Genomic DNA, 20,006 nt, shown 5'->3' with positions numbered 1-20,006 from the left:
CTTTTTAAAAACATTTTTTAATGTTTTTGTTTATTTTTGAGAGAGAGAGAGAGAGAGCACAAGCCGGGGAGGGGCAGAGAGAGAGAGGGAGACACAGGATCTGAAGCAGGCTCCGGGCTCCGAGCTGTCGGCACAGAGCCTGACGCGGAGCTCGAACTCGTGAGCCAGGAGATCATGACCTGAGCTGAGGTCGGATGCTGAACCGACTGAGCTACCCAGGTGCCCCCAGAATGTCCTTCCTTCTTAAGCCTGAACACTGTTCCACGGTGTGTATAAACCATGTTTTGCTTATTCAGTCATCTGTCAATGGACGTGTGGGTGGCTTTTTGGGTAGATCCTCAGAAGCGGAGTTACTGGGTCATATTGTAATTCTGTTTCCTTCTTTGAGGAATTGCCATGCTCTGTATCGTAGAATGCGGCACCGTTTTACATTCCCGCCAGCCTTGCGCAAAGGTGGGCTCCAATTTCTCCACACACTTGCCAACACTTGTTAATTTTTTTTATTTTTGGGACAGAGAGAGAGCATGAACCGGGGAGGGGCAGAGAGAGAGGGAGACACAGAATCGGAAACAGGCTCCAGGCTCTGAGCCATCAGCCCAGAGCCCGACGCGGGGCTCGAACTCACGGACCGCGAGATCGTGACCTGGCTGAAGTTGGACGCTTAACCAACTGCGCCACCCAGGCGCCCCATAATTTTTTTTAATGTTTATTTTTTGGGGGGGGTGGGGCAGAGAGCAAGAGGGGGACACAGAATCCGAAGCAGCCTCCAGGCTCTGAGCTGTCAGCACTTGTTAATTTTTTAAAATTTATTTTTATAAGAGCCCCCCTCGCAGGTATGAAGTGGCATCTCATGGTGGTTTTGATTTGCATTTCCCTGATGATGAGTGATGCTGAGCATCTTTTCATGAGTCTGTTGTCCGTCTGAATTTCTCCTGTGGAAAACTGTCTATTCACGTCTGTTGCCCATTTTTGAAATCAGTGTTATTGTCGTTGTCGATGAGTCCCCTACTTGTTAACAGGTAAGACTCTCTTACCGGCATCAACTTTACTTCTGGGGAGGATGTTGGCAGCATTAATTTCTTTTCTGCCATCAGCCATCATTTATCACTGTCCTACTTGTCCTAGTCTCTGGCTGAACCGCGAGGCTCCATTCCTTCCCACCCCTTTCTACGGCCTGTGTTTTGGACCCTTGTCTTTTTAGCTGTTGTTTCCTTGACTGGGCTGTTTTGTTTAAGTCCACTTCCCCATCACCTTCCTTTTCTTCCTAAAGGATTGTGTCATCCGCTGTTTGATTTTAGCCACGGTTACTCCACGGAAGCAGCGTTGTGGAGGTCCAAGAGCTTCTAGCTCCCCGCAGCCCTCTATGGGACTGGCACTGATGATGGCCCTCCCTTCTTTGGGCTTCCTTGGTCCCTGGGATACTTCTCTGTGACACCGAGTGGGGGAGTAAGCAGTGGGTGCAGGACTGTGGGCCCTGGAGCACCTTAGCTTGGCTGTCGATGCTGACTTTGTCCTTTAACTCATGCCAGGACCCGGGCTGGTGACTTCACTCTCGGGGTTCTCCTCAAAAAGAACTTTGGCGCCCACCGTGAACATGCGTGGGAAGGATTTGCAAGCAATCACATGAGAAGCACTTGGCACGGTTGCCCGTGTGCAGGACGTGTCTGTGTCAGCCACTGTTGGCACGTTAACGTGGTCTTCCTCCTGTGTATCCACTTGATCCCTCTCCGCTCCCAATTTCCGTCTTCTGACTCGTGTTTCCTAGATTCTGTTCTTTGTTCTTCATTAGTCTAATCCCAGACATTGTGTCACTCTTGCCATCTAAGCGTCCCACCCTGTGCGGGCAGATCTAATGAGGTCGGTTCACTACATTTTAGCGGGAGGCTTCTTGTAACACAGATCTCAGAATTGTGCTATAGGGATGTATGTTCTGGAGGACACTTGACTCTTGTCAGATCACTGCACGCCAGCCACCCCCTTGCCAGCCGCCCCCTCGCCAGCCACCCCCTCACCGGCTCATCCACAGCCATGTTGGCGACTCTTCAAATCTGGGAGAATTTAGCCTTTTCACCAATTTCTATGAATTGCATTATTAAAAAAATTTTTTTCTTTAATGTTTATTTATATTTGAGAGAGAGAGAGTTGGGGAGCGGCAGAGAGAGACAGAGACAGAATCAGAAGCAGGCTCCAGGCTCTGAGTTTGAGCGCAGAGCCTGACGTGGGGCTTGAACTCTGGAGCTGTGAGATCATCACCTGAGCCGAAGTTGGATGCTTGACCGACTGAGCCACCTTGGTGCCCCAGTAATATTTTGTTTTAATGTTTGAATTAGTCCAGTCCTGCTTTTTGGTTTTATTATTCCTGCTCTTTTCTGTAATTTTTTTGTTTGTTTTCTAAATTAGTTGAGAGAGCTTAGTTTTTAAAAATTTCTTTCTTTTCTTTTTAAAAAAAGTTTGTTTATTTTTTGCTTGTTTATTTATTTATTGAGAGAGAAAGAGAGCACGCAAGAGGGCGTGAGCAAGGCAGGGGCAGAGAGACAGAGAGAGAGGTGAGAGAGAATCCCAAGCAGGCTACATGCTGTCAGCACAGAGCCTTATGTGGGGCTCCATCCCACAAACTGAGAGATCATGACCTGAACTGAAATCAAGAGTTGTATGCTCAACGGACTGAGCCACCCAGGCTCCCCTCTTGTGTAATGAAAATACTCAAGGCTATGCATTTGCCTCTGAAAGCAACTTTGAACACATCCTTAGGAAGGCTCTGTGGTGGTCTCATTTGTTTTGTTTTATAAGTAATCTGTTCTTACACATTTGATTTCTCCTTTGACTTCTTAGTCAATTTTCTTTATTTCTTGGGATTTGGGATGATCTTGATCAAACTTAATTCCTTTATTGCTTTATGGTCAGGATGATGGCTTATTGTTTTCCTCTTAAGTCTGTATACAGTTCCATTGCTATCGGGAGTATATGTGGTTGTAACAGTGGAAATACTGGTTTAAAATGAACACGAGCAGGATTTGAAAACGGTGCTTATGCCTCACTTATTTTAGTCTAAATTTGAGTTCTTGTTTCTCCAACTGATACGTTGTGTTTCTTTTTGTTATTAAAATAGAATATATATTCTCAATAAAATTCTTGGGGGCACATTGCCAGTTTGGGTTTTCATAGGAAAGTGGTCCCGCCTGTTGTATAACAACCAGCACTCAGAGCCAGATAGAGTGACAAAATGACGAGGTGTTGTTAAAAGTGGAACAGGACGGCTCTCCAACAAGCCCACCAATGTTTAACGATTTTAATGAACTTTAAAAAAAATGTCATATTTTCACTGTGATTCATTTTACATTCAAATCTGTGGTTTTCCTGCCAGAGTTATCTTTAGCGAAAGCTGTGTACGTTCAGCTAGATTTGGAGGGGAGGGAATGTGAGTGAGCCTGGAAGCAGGTCCCAGATCCCACAAGAAAGCCAGGTGTCAGAGCGGGGATTTCCTGGGCATCTGGGTCTTGGTTCTGTTAATCTTGGGCCACACTCCCAATCTTGGCCACACTCCCTGACACGTGTATGGCAGTGACAATTTTGGCCACGCTCCCTGACACGCGTATGGCAGTGACTCAGTCAGGACCACTTGGGCATGGGTGACTTAGCCAGTGAAATGTCCTCCTCACACATTTCTGGCTTCTCCCACTGATCCCTGGCGTCCGTGCTGGGTTTTCAAGTGACACACGAGGGGGTGACTGGCATTTGACGAGAGATGATGGTCACCTGTTAGCATTTTCTTTTTCCATCTCAGGGAATGTGGTTTCCATCGGTGCACGGAAAAGCCGTGAGTGCCTAGAGGTGGCCGGAGGAGGGAAGGCCGTCCAGGGAGGGAAGACGAGGCAGAAATACAGGAAAGGCAGGACACAGCTGAATGGGAATCGCCCCCGCGCTGTTCTTGAGTCTTCAGTGTAACCCTTTGTCTTGGAGAACTGTCCCTCCCTGTCGAGTTTTCTCCAAACAGAAAGAAAAATCTAGTGGGGAAGAGTTATGTGGAAAAAACCACTTTTCCCTTTCAAAGTCTTCCCAGAGAGAGGAGGAAGCCCTCGCTGACAGAGCGCGTGGGCCGTGGGCGGAATTCTGTCTCACACCACTGTGCTCGCAGGTGGTGGCTGCTCTGAGTCATGTTATCATTTATTCCTCAGTAAACGCGGAAGCGTCTAGGGCCGCCGGAACAAGGCACCACAGACCGAGGGGCTTCCCCGAGAGAAGTTGGCTGCCACCCTTTGGAGGCCCGAAGTCCCAGATCAAGGCGAGGAGGGTTGGTTCCGAGGGCCACGAGGGAGAATGTGCTCCAGGCCTCTCCCCCAGCTTCTGGTGGTTTCATGGCCATCCTTGACGTTCCCTCGCCCGGGGCTGCATCACCCCGGTCTCTGCCCTCACCTTACGTGGTGTTCTGTGTATGTGTGTCTGGGTCTGCATTTCCTCTTTTCTAAATTAAAAACGTTTTTTTTTAATGTTTATTTATTTTTGAGGAGGGGGGGAGCAGAGAGAGAGGGAGACACAGAATCGGAAGCAGGCTCCAGGCTCCGAGCTGTCAGCACAGAGCCTGAGGTGGGGTTCAAACCCACGAACTGCAAGATCATGACCTGAACCGAAGCCGGATGCTCAACTGACTGAGCCACCCAGACGCCCCTCCTCTTTTTTTTTTTTTAAGTTTATTCATTTATTTTGAGAGAGAGAGTATGAGATGGGGAGGGGCAGAGAGAGAGGGAGAGAGAGAATCCCAACCTTGCTGTCAGTGCGGAGCCCGACACGGGGCTTGAAGCCACAAACCATGAGATCATGACTTGAGCCAAAATCAAGAGTTAGACGCTTTACCAACTGAGCCACCCAGGTGCCCCGTGTCACATTTCCTTTTTATAGGGGCACCAGTCATATTGGATTAGGGGTCCACACTACTCTGCATGACCGGATCTTATTACGTTTCCAACGATCCTATTTCCAAACAAGGTCACCTTCTGAGGTCCTGGGGGTTTCGAACGACCTCAGCATATGAATTTGGGGGTGAAGAGACACAATCCTAACCCATAACACTAAGTATTTATTTACACGCCCATTAAATGTTTAAGGAGCCTCTATTATGTGCAAAGTGTGATATGAGGCATTGAGATTTAAGTAAATATGAGTAAAACATTTCCTGTACCAAACCACTTACAGTAAAGTAGGAGAGGTGTATAAACAAATAGCTGTGATTGGCGGAGTCATGGTAAAGGTAGGTACGAAGAATTGTGGTGCCAAGAAGGGAACCGGTCAAGCCTCCTCGCTGGGGAAGAGACCACTGTGGGGGCAAAGCTTGAGCTGGATGCGAAAGGATTCAAAGAAGCTCACTAGGTAGACTGCATGAGACAAAATGGCGCATTCACGGACTTTGAAGCCATCTTGTGGCAGGAGGATAGGGCGCACCGTGGTGGGTGGCCACTGCAAAGTCTTAAGTGTTAGAGCAGTGCTATTGGACTTGTAGTTTCGGGAACGTTCTTCTGACTGACAGCATGGAGGCTAGAGCATAGGTGGTTAAGTCTAGGGTTTGTGAGATAAAATGGTGGGAATGACCACGGGTCTGGTGCTTGTGGCACTGAGTGGATTCCAAGGCCCTTCGGTCTGAGAGAAAGAGTGGAGCTTGAGATTATCGGTGGGATGTCCAGTGGCACTTGGATTTGGGGTCAGGCAAAAAGCGTGGAAGGACAGTATGCGTTCGGGGATTGTTTTGTGTCTAGCCATGGGAGCGGATAATTGTGTCAAATAGAAGAGGGCATCGGGGGCACACCAGGATTTTAGGGGCAGGATGAGGAAGAATTGCCAATCGAGGAGAGTCAGAGAGAAGGATCAGGGAGATCGGACCAGGTGGGCACCCCACCGAAGCCGAGGAGTGTGGCGGTGACAAGGAGAAGAGCTTGGACAGAAACCCCTGACATCACAAGTAGGTCATGGAAGATCAAGCCGAGAAAAGCAGTGTGGCCTGTGGCTCAGTCTTGACGTGACGTTTTCAAAGTCTCTTCTGATATGTATGTGTGTGTCACCAGTTCGGTGTCCAGAACGGCAATTTGAACCTTTCCTGAGATCTTTGGAAGAACACCGAAGATGAGTCCATCCATAATGCCCAGCAAAGTTTTCAATTCTTGCTACTCCCTCTGTATGCTAACCCCCGCCACCCTTTCTCCTGCCCTGGTGTCTCTCATCTTCCTGTCGACCCTACTCTGCTCCCCTAGTCACTCTGCCTTTTCCAGCATTTCTCAACTCTGTCCTCATCTACCACCCGAACTCTGTGCAAGGAGCAAGCTGGTAATGGGCAGTGTTCTCGATAGACCGGGGACCAGGGCTAGGCTCTGCGCATCCCCCTGTGAATTCTTTCCTGACCCCAAACAAGCTGTGGCTCACCTTTGGCAGGGTGTTTTCGGATGAGCAGTGGGCGTGGACGCAGGTTGCTGTGGTCGAAGATTAAATTAACTAATTGGTGGACGAGGCAGTGGTGAGCTCCCAGAAGGTGTCAGGTGGTTGGGATAAGGTCTCTTAAACACTTTTTTGGAGCGAATATTTGTTTTGCAGTCAGACCTACAGCAGAAATCCACACAGGCAGTGACTGTCATCCTAAGTGAAAAGTCAACACATTTGCGTTGTTCGTTATTATCTATTGTCATTGGAACTGATGAGGAAGAAATTCACAGTTCCCCCCGGACCTGAAGCCCGGGTCCCGGAGTGTGGACAGGGATTGAGGTGTGAGTGTGAATGCCCCTTGAGAGGAAGGAGTGAGAGCAGAGCATTGGAGCTTAGCGATGGTCGTAGACTCTGCCGGGATGTTCACTTCAGATCATTTGTTCAGTAAATATTTGCGCACCTGCTACCACTGTGTTAGGCCTTGAGGTTCCTGGGCCTCTGGGGAGTGAAGCAAAGCAGATACATATCCCATCATTCCTGATCCGAAGATTCCCGATGGAAAGTGACTATTGGACTCTTTTATTAGAAGGCTGAGTACTTTAGGGAATAGGGCAATGGGTGCCATGATGCACCTAGAGGGGGAAGCGGAGATAGACGGATGGCTCCGTGCACTACCTGAGGGCCGTGAGGCTTTGCCTTGACTGGCCGTCTTGCGCTTGGTCCCCGGCAATAAGGGACTCCTAAAAAGTAGGTGTGACTCAACATTACTTGTCACCACTATGGTAAGGCTTTCTCAAGTTCAGTAGTGAGGGAAAAGTTCAGTTTAAACTACTGAACTCGTTATGAGGCATAACGACGTTCACTTTCCCTGCGACCGAAGTGTCTCTACAAGGCTTGCACTGTGATCTAGGTAAGAGTATTTGTGACCAGAACAATATTCGTATACAAATGGCAGTTGTAAAATTTGTTTCTAGGGTGTCAGGTAGAAATTTGCTTTCTTAAGAAGACTGCGAAGATGTTTGCCCAGTCTTTCTAACATTTGCTAATTCTCAGGTGTCCATTGGTTTGTTCTTTATGGCTCATGTTTGTAAATGAACCTGCAGGTTGAACAGGCCTGCAAGGCTGAGGGAAGTGTCTTGGCAACTGTGTAGGTCAGTGTTTGAATCATGAAAAGGGGCCCTTCAACCTCCCCGATCAGTGAGTTTCTTGTCCAGGCGTCACGGCCTCGAAGTTTTGTCCAGAACCTGGGCAGAGGCACCGGCTTCAGGCCAAGCCAAGTGATCTTGAGCCCAGCGAGCAGACGTCATGACGTGTTGCCTTATCTCTGTTAGAGACACAAATTTCGTTTCCTAGTCAGTCACGTGTTCTCAGTGCGATCCTTCCTGAACAATCAGCAAGTAAGAGAAGCTGAGGGAAGTTAAGTGGTCATCCTGTAGGAAAAAAACCCACAGGCCTAAGAACGTAGCTCGTCACCTTGAGGTCGAAATCACCTGCCACACCTCCCGTGGTGACATCGAGAGCCCACTGTCCGAAGAAGGGCTTTAATTCTAGCAGGCGATACATGGTCATCATTGCAATCAGCAGTGGAAGCCTCAGGATGGGCCTGCCTGCTGGCACTTGGATTTCAGCTTTTTTGGCTCGTTTGTAGACTTTTGTGGTCTTCTTCTGTCAGGGTTGAGAGGTAGCCATGAGTGACCAAATCTGTGAAGAGAGAGTTTTTCCATCATCAGAGGAAAGTGGCACGTCGAGGGTGCTCTTGATGGGCCCTGGAGAGTGAGGTGTTCGGGGTTTGGGCCAGGAGGCTGTTCGGCAGAGGATTAGCTCCTCTCAAAGGGTCCCTTCTGCCGTGTGGACAAATCATGAATGCTTTTGACCTTTGTGTGTGTACAGCCGTGGTTGATTACCGTGTACATGCACTATTTTCTCAAGGAAATTTCTCTTCCGTTCTCTTAACCATATGCCTACCTCCTGGGACCAATAGGCAAATGCTGGAATTAATGTGTGGAGTTAATTCCTGTCTTCCTTCTCTGCATGGCTTTTTGTTCCCTTCCACACGAAAGCATTTGACGTTCTGTCTGAACACCCTCATAACACTCCACACGCTGCCTCTGGTAACCCGCCAGCCCCCTCAGGGTGAGCAGTAGGGGGTGAAACTCTCGGTTTGGCTCTTTCTTCCATTGAAGTACGCCAGGTTCTGTTTCTTCTGGGAATAATTGAGGTCTTATGAAATGTACACAATGCAAAAATACCTAAGGCAGCGGAAAATTTTGCGAAAAAAATTTCATCCCAGGGAGATGCCATACACAGCAAGGGTTTTCAAGTAAGGAAGTGTATCCACGTTGCAAAGAAGCAAGCTTTGGCTTTTGGAGACGTGGGCATCTTCTCATTGGCTCATACAGAGCTTTCCTTTGGGCTTCTATGTGGCAAATATGGTGCGTTGGCAGCTGCTACCACAGTGAAAAATACCGAAGGAAAGTGGTCCTTGCTCTGCTGGACGAAGCAGCAGGAGTTACCAAGCAGCGGGAAAGCCAGTCCAAGGTTTGCACAAAAAAATAAGAAAGTATGGGGCGCCCGGGGGGCTCAGTTGGTCAAACGTCTGACTCTTGGTTTTGGCTGAGGTCATGATCTCACAGTTTGTGGGTTCAAGCCCGGCAGCAGGCTTCATGCTGACAGTGTGGAGCCTGCTTGGGATTCTCTCTCTCTTCTCTCTCTCTGCCCCTCCCCCGCCCTCTCTCTCTCTCTCTCAAAATAAATAAACATGAAAAAGGAAATAATACAGTACGATCCATTAATGAAATTGACAAAATACCGGACGGTGGGTGCCATGAGCAGTAAATGAAGGCAGCGCTTTGCTGAGGAGTTGGGGGTGGCGGGTGAGGGGTGAGCTAAGTTGGCTGAGCGGAAGCGTGTGGGGGTGCAGGTGGAGGCCCAGAACGCACGCAGGGAGGGACGTCTGCACAGAAGGGAAAGAACAGGTCTGTTTGTGGGACTGAAAGGGAACAGGAGTGGCCTGAGGGCAGAGGTGCCGATGTTAACGGAACAGATGGTGCAGGGCAGGGGCTAACTGATAAGGAGCCCTGAGTCGTCATCGTAAAGGTTGGCTGAACCTGCTCTTCCAGAAATGAAATTTCAAGCCACGAAGACACCTCGCAGGCAGCACGGGCCAACCTGAACGCTGCCTGTTTTGTCCTCTGCCTCTTGTTCAGGGAACCTCATGTAAAGTGAAATCTGGGCCCGGGGCGCCTGGGTGGCTCAGTCGGTGGAGCGTCTGACTCTTGATCTCGGCTCAGGTTGTGATCTCACGGTCGTGGGATTGAGCCCCGAGTCGGGCTCTGTGCTGACAGCATGGAGCCTGCTTGGGATTTTCTCTCTCCCTCTCTCTCTGCCCCTCCCCACTTGTTCTCTCTCTCTTTCTCTCTCGAAATAAATAAATGAACTTTTTTTTAAAAAAAAATTAAAATCTGGGCAGGCCAAATTGCAGAATGATCACATTCACTGGTTTTAATTACTATTCTTCCTTCTCTTCCCTGTTCTGTGGTTCGTATGCTCAATTCCTATCACTCTAGAATTCACGTTGAGGCCATCCAGGCAGCCTAGATTCTGTGGCTCTACCCTTTGGGCCACAGGACTGTGGACTAATCAGGGATAAGATGCCCCTCCACCCCCGAGAAATCTCTTGTACTTGTTTTCAGGCTGTTTTACGTGGGATTAAAGAGTACTTTCCTGCCTGTATTTCACCAGACCCAGGCAATCGAAGAGCTTTTCCAGTTTTTCCAGGTTTTTGTCACATAGTTGACTGTGTAGAATAATCAGCAGACCCATTCATGATGTGGCGCTGTATCCTTTCTGCATCGTACCAGTTGGTTTTGTTTGGCGTTTGGTCAGAAGAAGGGCCCCCAATTCTTAGCTTACTGAAATAATCCATAGCTTATTTTTTAATTTTTTTAAATGCTTATTTATTTATTTTGAGATAAAGAGAGAGAGCAAGCAGGGCAGGGGGCAGAGAGAGAGGGAGAGACAGAGAGAGAGAGAATTCCAAGTAGGAATTCTGGCAGCAAGGAGCCTGATGCAGGACTTGAACCCACGAACCATGAGATCATGACCTGAGTTGATAGGAAGGGTTGGATTCTTTTTTTTTTTTTTTTTAATTTTTTTTTTTCAACGTTTATTTATTTTGGGGACAGAGAGAGACAGAGCATGAACGGGCGAGGGGCAGAGAGAGAGGGAGACACAGAATTGGAAACAGGCTCCAGGCTCTGAGCCATCAGCCCAGAGCCCGACGCGGGGCTCGAACTCACGGACCGCAAGATCGTGACCTGGCTGAAGTCGGACGCTTAACCGACTGCGCCACCCAGGCGCCCCAGGAAGGGTTGGATTCTTAACCAACTGAGCCACCCAGGCTCCACCAAAACTTTTTATTTATTTATTTATTTATTTATTTATTTATTTATTTATTTATTTATAAATGTTAATTTTGAGAGAGAAAGAGAGAGACAGAGCGTGAACTGGGGAGGGGCAGAGAGAGAAGGAGACACAGAATACAAAACAGGCTTCAGGCTCTGAGCTGTCAGCACAGAACCCGATGCGGGGCCCGAACTCGGGAACGGAGAGGCCATGACCTGGGCTGGAGTTAGACGCATAACCAACCGAGCCCCCCAGGCGCCCCCAGAGCTTATGCTTTAAGAAGCCCACTGTAGATTGGCCCTTCCTGAATCTGTGGACAGACACTATTTGTTGCCGTCGCTCCCTTTGACGCTGTGGCTACAACTGTCCCGTACAACTGCTCAGTGTTATTTGGACTGTTTGGGAAAGAACGCTTCAGAGGTTTAAAGGAATCAGGTTTTAAAAACCTTGAGCTGTGATTTTGGTTTCTGAAGGCTTGAGAGTTGCTAGCAAAACATTTTTTTTTTAATAGAGAGAGCTTCAGCAGGGAGTAGAGTGCAGAGCAAGGGGGCAGCAGGGGTGCCTCTAGACCCCCCGAGCATGTTCACGTCTCTCTCAGTGTCTAGGTTCGTGTCACCAGGCCAGGTACGATCATCTTGTCCATGTTCAGGAGGGAATGAGTCTAGAGCGTCTGGAAATGGCCCTTCCCAGTGGGAAGCACAGCGGATAGCGTGGAAAGGCGACATTTTCCTCTGGGTAGTAAGTTCATGTAATTGAGGAAGATGCAAGGAGTCTCAGGAGACTCTGGGACTGCTCGCGGTGACACAGCCTTTCACGTAGTAGGTGCTCAGTGAATGCTGGAGGACGATCCTTGCTCTGGATGGAACTGTGCTCCCCGTCCCTCAAATTCATGTATGTGGTGGCATTTGCGGGGGTGGGGGGACTTTGGGAGCTAATGAAGTTCCGATGAGGTCATGCGTGTGGGGCTTGTGTGGTGGTGGGATTAGTGTCCTTGTAAAGAAGAGACCCAAGAACCCAAGGGAGCCCCTGTGCACCTTCCTTCCCCTCCCTCTCTGTCTCTCCCTCTCTCCTTCTCTCTTCCCCCCTCTGCCACGTGGGGACACAGTGAGAAATCGGCTGTTGCAAGCCACGAGGAGGACTGTCCCCAGAACCCAACCATGCTGGCGGGCTGATCTCTGACTTCCTGCCTCCGGAGCTGCGAGAGATAAAGGTCTGTTGCTCAAAGTACCGCCCAGTCTGCGGTATTTTGTTGCCTAAAATGTCATTCCTGAAAATGCCTTCTGAAAGCTCTAAATTCATCGAGTCGGAGACAACTGATCATTGGCATGAATCCCGCGCTGTATCTCCTCAGATGCCTCCTTGGTTTGATTGGAGCGGCCATGTGCAAAGTTAGTGGGAGGCTTCTCTGTTGTCTTATGAGTAGGAGAGAGAGGCCCCATCGGACCCCAGACTCATCAGGGTGGGAAGCCTCGGGAAGGACTGTGGGCTCCCTGGGGTCCTCAGAAAACGCAAGGTCCTGAGCCTGCCCTGCCTGGTCTCTAGCCTGACACCCAGATTTTCCTTTAGTACAACTTTCCCTGTTTCTGGAACCTACCAGGCCCTTCCGGATTCCCTGCCTCTGCCCCTCGGCCTCCCTGGAGCATCCCCTCCCACCCCCATCCCGGCAGACCTCTCTTCTCTCCTCTACGCTCTCCAAGAAAAACCAGAGCTGGTCAGCGGATAAAGCGGAAGGAACTATCGCCGTGGGGGGAGACCCCAGGATAGAGGTGGGTTCAACTCCGAATATGGCACAGACAAGTGGGATGTGTAGCCAAGGAGCAGGGCGTTGGGGGGGGGGGGCGGGGGCAGTCAGTGGATGACAACTTCTTTTATCTTTTAATTTTTTAATGTTTATTTATTTTTGAGAGAGAGCAGCAGGGGAGGGGCAGAGAGAGAGGGAGACACAGAACCTGAAACAGGCTCCAGGCTCTGAGCTGTCAGCACAGAGCCCAACGCGGGGCTCAAACCCATGAACCGCAAGATCATGACCTGAGCTGAAGTCGGATGCTTAACCGATTGACCCACCCAGGCGCCCCCAAATACCCCCTTTTCATAAGGACACGAGTTATAACTAGATGATGGCCCACCCTGATGACCTTATGGCGATTTGGTAAAGACCCTGTCTCCAAATGAGGTCACGTTCTGAGGTACTGGCGGCGGGGGGGGGGGGGCAGGACTCCCAACACCCCAATTTCAAGGGGGACACAAATCAGCCCGTAGCAGACACTGACCCACGCAGCAGAGCCCGTGACTCTGTCTCTCAAAGAAATCACCCGTGATTTCACATCCCGTGATAGTAGTTGTAAACGTTTCCAAATATGGGCACGGCTCCCGCTGCCTTCAAAATTGAGGCAGTTATCAGACCTGGAGCCAGAAATTGTCAGATGCTGCAATAAAGAAGTGCACACATTGCCCTGGTGCGCTTTAAAAACTATTTTGGTGCACTTACTCCGACGTCGTTGATTTCCTTTGTAATCCTATATGTTTGGAAGCAGCCAGCCAGGAGCGAGGCTCTCTGAGGGCCTTCTAGACCGCTCTGTCCGCTCTCCTTTGGCTTTGGGTCACCCCGTGAACAGGGCGCCCTGCTTGTCTGTGACCGGAAGCACGCTGGGCCGAATACTGCTGGCCAGGTGGAGCTTGAAGAGGAGTCGAGTTAGGAGTCGGTAGTCTCAGAGGGCACACTGGGATAAGACCCAGGACAGAAATAATTACTGCCATGAAGTCAGAGCTTTCCAGCCACCCTGTGAGGCAGACGTCATGATCCCAGTTGGAGACAAAGACGCAGATCAGCAGCCTTGAAGTGTCCTGGGCCAAATTACGGCGCCCTGTTGATGGAGCCAGACGTGAACGAGATCTTCTGTTTCCAAATTCCTCCATGTTTCCATCCCAGCAGGCTGCCTGAAATGAACAAAAAGGGATTTTTAAAATCTGCTGTCGGGCATCTTAAGCTGACTTATAATGGGAAGTGGAGATGGTCCTGGCCTGGCAATGCATGAAATATCGTAGAATGTTGTAGAAACCGCACACTTTGATCAAGGAGCCTGTCTTCCTTGTCTGGGCAACTGGTAGGTTAAAGCAGCCGTCAACACTTGAGAGCTCCCAGAAAAAGCAAGCCCCAGGCTTCGTTTCCTGGGGTCCTATTAATTCTATTTTTAATTTTCTGTAAGCTACTACGTTTTGACGTCTTAAAAACAACAATAATAAAAATGCTTTCTGGATGGGCAGGGACTGCCCACCCCCCTCCCCCAAGGTTGAGTCAATTCTTAGGGATAAGGTAGGACCCAGCCAGGACCAGATCTTGAATATGCAAACTAACCTGTCCAGAGTCACAGGTCCTCTGCTCCCTGGCCCTTGTGCCCCAGGAGATAAGATTCCTCTGCCTTGATCATCCCACGGCCAGGTGCTGGGTATCTAGGGGCCATCCCCAGAGCTGGCTCCCAGAATTATTCAAACTAGCCAGTCCTAAGCTGTTCACCCTGCTGTGTGTATTGCCTTTACCACAAAAGGCTCAAACCTGTCTGTTGCTTCTGCTTCCTGACCAAAACCTGTGACCTTCCTGTGGCCCAGAATGACAAGCCATGTCTTCTGTTTCTAAGAAGACTGTAACATTAACATTTTCTTTCAATGACATTGACTTGTCCGGGTTGTCATTCATTCCTCTTTATAAATTAAGACCTGGGCACAAAACAGGTTTGTCCTGTGATACACTGGTCCGTGAAACATCCTGTGGTGGTGGTGGGGGGGGGGGGGGGGGCGGGGAATCAGATTTGTGGCCAAATGAATTCGGGCTATGTTATAGAAGATCTCCCCTTTTCAGAGATTTATTTTTAATTAAAATTATTAAAAAATAATGGTGGTACAACTTACATACAGCAAAGTACACACGTCTTAACCCGTATGGCTCAGTGAAATTTTACATATGTCTACACCCATGTAAACCACTACCCAGATCGAGAATAAAACCAGCTTTCCAGAAGGGTCCTCGTGCCCTCTCCTGGTTAATAATCCCTCCATCAAAGGTAACGACTATTCTGGCTTCTGTCATCACCGATGTATTTTGCCTGGTTTTGAGCTTCTTATCAGTAGAATCATTCAGAACATAACTTTCATGTCTGGCTCTTTTCATTCAGCATAATGTCTATCAGATTAATACATAGTGGGTATATCAGAAGTTTGTATTTTTTAATGGCTGTGTCACATTTGATTGGCCCATTCTGCTGTCCAAAGAAATTTTTAATTTACGTTTGTGCCTTTATCAATGTATTGTGTCTTGTCTCCATGTTCATTCTTTTTTTGACTACTTGATGAAAATGACTCTGGGCCCACAGTGGCTTCTGTGCTGTCAGTGGGCCAGGCTGTGCCCTTGTCACGGAGGTCTGCATCTCAGGGCCGGGTTGGGGGACTGTCCTCAGGGTTTCTCCTCTGCTACGGGCAGTTCTGCTCCTTATATCTGCTGTTCCTGTGTTTTTAGAGATCTCTTTACTTCTTTTTTTAAATTTTTTTAATTAAAAAATTTTTAATGTTTATTTTTTGAGAGAGAGAGAGAGAGTTGGGGAGGGGCAGGGAGAGAGGGAGACAGAATCCGAAGCAAGCTCCAGGCTCTGAGCTGTCAGCACAGAGACCGATGTGGGACTCAGACTCACAAACCGGAGATCATGACCTGAGCCAAAGTCGGATGCTCCAACCGGCTGAGCCACCCAGGCGCCCCAGAGATCTCTGCTTCTTGCTAATCTCTTGTCACTCACATCCCTAGTTATAGGAACAATTCTTTATGTTAAACTTTCCCTTTGGATTACTGTGTGGCTTCTCTCTCCTGTTTGGACCCAGATGGACATCACAGGTTTTGGCACTAACGGGCAGCAACGTGTTCCGTGCGTTCTTGGCCATGCCCCATTTCTGTTGTGTCTGAGCTCGGGAGTTGTTTGCTGGGTCATGTCGTCCAGCTTTCCCTGCCGTAGATGCTGCCAGATGATTACGGCTTTCCGAAGTGTTTGTATTAATTTACACGCCCATTTCCTTTTAGTCATCCTCATGGGTGGCTGTGGTACTTGTGGTTTCATTTGCATTCCCCTAATGACTAATGATATACTTCCTTGGGTTTTGGCCATTTGGATATCTTCTTTTGTGAAATACCTGTTCACAATTCATTTTTTTTTTAATTGTGGGGTTTTTTTTGTTTGTTTTTGTGGTATTCTTGTTGATTCATAGCAGTTCTTGACAGAGTCTAGATAATAGTCCTTTGTCACATCAATGTATGGCAGATATGTTCTCCCATTCTGTGGCTTGCTTTTGAACTCTCTTGATGGGATCTTTTTTTTTATGGTATCTCTTGAAGTTCCATTCATCACCCCTTTCCTTTTAGATCGAGGAGGTCCTCTCCTGCCTGCCTCCCCCTGCGCCCCCACTCCCGCCCCAGCCCAGTCCATTAAACTTGATTTTGCAGATGTTTTCCTGCCCTTGGAGATGGATTTCCATTCCGTTTGTCTTCAGGCCCTGTAGCCTTAGGTCAGGAGTTCTACCCACCTGGCCTGGGAAGGGACCCTCCACATGACTGTCGGTTAAGACGCTGACTCTAGGGCCCTTGATGTGCTGTTACTTGCTTATTCCCTTGTAATTTGAACGTGCCCAGGGTCTAACCTGTGCACAGCCCTGTACAGTATTAGGAGGGCACACCCCTGGCCCTCTGGGCACACCGGCCCAGGAGGAACACAGCTGCCCCAGCCTGGAGTTGTAGTGATACCTACAGAGGAGCCCGTGGAGGGCAGGAGGCGGAGAAGGGAGGGAGGGACCTGCCGCCTTCTGGCTTGCCTTGATCTATAATTCATGCACTATACTGATCTACTCCAGTTCCCAGCCTCTGTGTCCGTGTCTGTAGTGCTCATAGGTTGAAACAGCAGAGCCGGGGACCCAGAATCTGCTAAATAAAGTGCTGTTCCGTTACCGACTGGATGGCTGGGCCACGCGGACAGGTCCCGGTGGGTTTTGAAGGTGGGGCTTCCACAGCAGAGCAGTTGTTTGTTCTTGGCTCTGTCCATGGAGCTGCTTTATGCTAAGGGTTCCCTCCTCTCAGCCAGACTGTGAGGGGCAGAACCTGGGGGATGTGTATTTCCTTTGCTTGAAACGTGGTGTTCCAGGCTCTGTTCCTTATTGATGCTGGGTGCCCTCCGGTGGAAGGTTGGATTCAGGGCTCTTTCCTTTTCTTTCTTTTTTTAAAAAAAATTTAATGTTCATTTATTTTTGAGAGAGAGGCAGAGTACAAGCAGGGGAAGGGGAAGGGGAAGAGAGAGAGGGAGACACGGAATTTGAAGCAGGCTCCAGGCTCCGAGCTGTCAGCACAGAGCCCGACGCGGGGCTCGAACCCACGGACTGCGAGATCATGACCTGAGCTGAAGTCAGATGCTCAACCGACTGAGCCACCCAGGCGCCCTGATCCTTTCATCATTCCACTCAGGTGCTTTTTTTGTCTTGCTCCCTGCAGAAGGACATTTTGCAGACAGGAGCACTGAGTTGAGAATAGATGGATTTCTTCCCTGTGTTAAATTCTGTAAGCCTCAACCACAGACTCTTACGTAGGAGGTCAGTTTTCAGCATGAGGAATTGGACCCAAACTGACTTGTGAGTCCACCGTGTCCCCTTACTGAGCTCCCGGTGCTGTCCTAGTGCATCAGGCCCAGCAGGCTTCTTGGGTATTCGCATGCTGTTATTGTTGTCGACAGGTGAACCAGGCGGCAGAGTTTGTCTTGATCGCACCCACTGTGCAGATAAGAAAAGTGAGGCTGGAGTGGGGGGGCGGGCAAATGCTTCTCAAGGTCACCTGGGTAGGTGGTAATGTGGTTCTGTCTGGCACGGCCGATGTAATGGGGAGGGGCTGCTGGCGAGGCATGACTGATTTGAATGGCGCTATTCTTTTTGTCTTTTCCTCATAGTGACTCTTGAGGATGAGAATCCGCATTTTGGACAAACGAAGTGAGTCCGGAACCTGACAGTGCCCCTTGGCACTCACTGACAGCTCTTTGGCAAGTTGCTTCCCGGAATCTACCCCGTGGCTTAGCTTTCAAGCCAGAGGTTCCGTCGGAGCCAGGAGAAAGTGAGTGATTTCCTTTCTTAATGTTACAGCATTAACACGGGTGGTCCTGGATTTGCTGACAATGACAGAGATGAGTGGGCACAAGATGAAAGAATCAGGACATTGAAAGAAGTCACCTAAAAAAGTAAAACCAGCACCTCTAGCAGGGACAGAACCAAGGTGCGTATCCCCCCCGCCTTCTCTGAGGTTTTGCGTTGCGAGGTGTCAGTCATCCATGGTCAACCGTGGTCCCCAAGCCGATGGTCCCCATTCTGACCTCTCATCAGAAGGTCAGCAGCAGCCTAGCACAACGTCACCCGCCTGCCTCGCTCACCTCATCACATCACACAGGCATTTTGTCACCTCCCATCGTCCCAAGGAGGGTGAGGACAGCACAGTTAGATCTTGAGAGAGAGACCACATTCACATAACTTTTATTACAGTGTATGATTAAAACTGCTCTATTGGATTGTTCATTATTGCCGTTAGTCTCTTACTGTGCCTAATTTAAAAATTAGCAAGTTATAGGAACGAGGGTTCGGCACTGTGCTCGGTGTCAGGCACCTGCTGGGGGTCTTGGAAGGTAGCCTCCCGGGTAAGGGGGGGGAGCGAAGTTGTACAGATCACAACATTGGTCTTGCTTCTTTCTGGGCGTGGTAGGGTGGTGCTTGACTCCGTCAGAGAAGAATGCAGATGGTTCGTACGTTGAGACCTAGAACACGTGGTTTCCAGTCTCGCAGGGTCTCTGGCTGGATGTCGTTATGGAGTCCGGGACGGGCAGAGCTAGAAGGACTCAGTGGGAGATCTGATCCCGTGTGTTAGAGGGGGAGTCTGAGAGCCCCATGGGCGAAGGGCGGGCTGGCCCGGAACGCTGTGCTCCGGCCTCACGCTCTGGAGTGGACGACCCTGTGGGGCATCCATGCTCGCTGCCGACGCACGGCTCGCCACCTGTGCAACGAGACCCCAGCGTCTCTGTCTTCCCCCCGCTAAGCCTCCCGGGGCAGAGCTAAGCACGCTGTCCTCCTTTGGAGGTCTAACGACTCCACTTTGCTCCTTTCAGATGGCTTTTGTGAAGATGCGACTGGTATATGTCTCGCTGGTGGTCCTGGGAGCCCTCTGTTTGTATTTTAGCATGTACAGTCTGACTCCTTTTAAAGGCGAGCCGTTTGTTTTCAAGAAAGAAAGAGGGAGCTTCCTTCAGCTCCCAGATATCAACTGCAGGCAGGACCCCCCTTTCCTTGTCCTGCTGGTGACCTCCTCCCACGAACAGTTGTTTGCTCGCACGGTCATCCGGAACACGTGGGGGAAAGAAAAGAACGTGAGTGGCAAGCAAATAAAAACGTTCTTCCTCCTGGGAGCCACGGCCAACAAGGACCTGTCGAGACTGGTGGCACAGGAGAGCCAGCAGCATCGCGACATTATCCAGAAGGACTTCATGGACGCCTACTTCAACTTGACCCTGAAGACCATGATGGGCATAGAGTGGATTCACCGCTTCTGTCCTCAGGCGGCTTTTGTGATGAAAACGGACTCCGACATGTTCGTCAACGTCTATTACCTGACCGAGCTGCTCCTGAAGAAAAACAGAACCACCCGGTTTTTCACCGGCTTCTTAAAACTGAACGAGTTTCCCATTAGGGACAAGCACAACAAGTGGTTTGTCAGTAAGTACGAATACCCGTGGGACAAGTACCCGCCCTTCTGCTCGGGCACTGGCTACGTGTTCTCCAGCGATGTCGCGGGTCAGGTGTACAACGTCTCGGAGAGCGTCCCGTTCATTAAGCTGGAAGACGTCTTCGTGGGGCTCTGCCTCGCCAAACTGCAAATCAGGCTGGAGGAACTTCACTCCGAGCAGACCTTCTTCCCGAACGGGTTACGCTTTTCCACGTGTCGTTTTAAGAAGATCGTGGCCTGCCATTTCGTCAAGCCTCACCACATGCTGAGCTATTGGCAGGCTCTGGAAAATTCTCTGGGGGAAGAGTGCCCAGCTGAATGAGGAGAGCCCGGGGGCACCCGTGGACACATGTCAGATAGCTTTGGAAGATCTTGGGTGGCACTGCTGAGGATCGACGTGGGGGTAGGGGGGGAGCGA

At 49.6% G+C, this 20,006-nt stretch overlaps 1 protein-coding gene across 2 annotated transcripts in view; it reads left to right on the top strand.

The window, feature by feature from the left end:
- B3GALT5 (beta-1,3-galactosyltransferase 5) overlaps positions 1–20,006 on the top strand; it is a 34,110-nt gene extending 14,104 nt beyond the window's left edge. The window contains exons 3-6 of one of the 2 annotated variants that reach the window (XM_043593569.1): positions 11,915–12,019; positions 12,407–12,575; positions 17,775–17,935; positions 18,975–20,006. In XM_043593569.1, the coding sequence (XP_043449504.1) occupies positions 18,975–19,910 (936 nt within the window). In that variant the 5' untranslated portion in view covers positions 11,915–12,019; positions 12,407–12,575; positions 17,775–17,935 and the 3' untranslated portion in view covers positions 19,911–20,006. The remainder of the gene's footprint in view (positions 1–11,914; positions 12,020–12,406; positions 12,576–17,774; positions 17,936–18,974) is intronic. The other variant, XM_043593570.1, reaches the window with a different exon arrangement.

This window comes from Prionailurus bengalensis, chromosome C2 (assembly GCF_016509475.1).
Source record: "Prionailurus bengalensis isolate Pbe53 chromosome C2, Fcat_Pben_1.1_paternal_pri, whole genome shotgun sequence".
NCBI classification, from domain to species: domain Eukaryota; kingdom Metazoa; phylum Chordata; class Mammalia; order Carnivora; family Felidae; genus Prionailurus; species Prionailurus bengalensis.
This window is presented reverse-complemented; position numbering and strand designations above follow the sequence as displayed.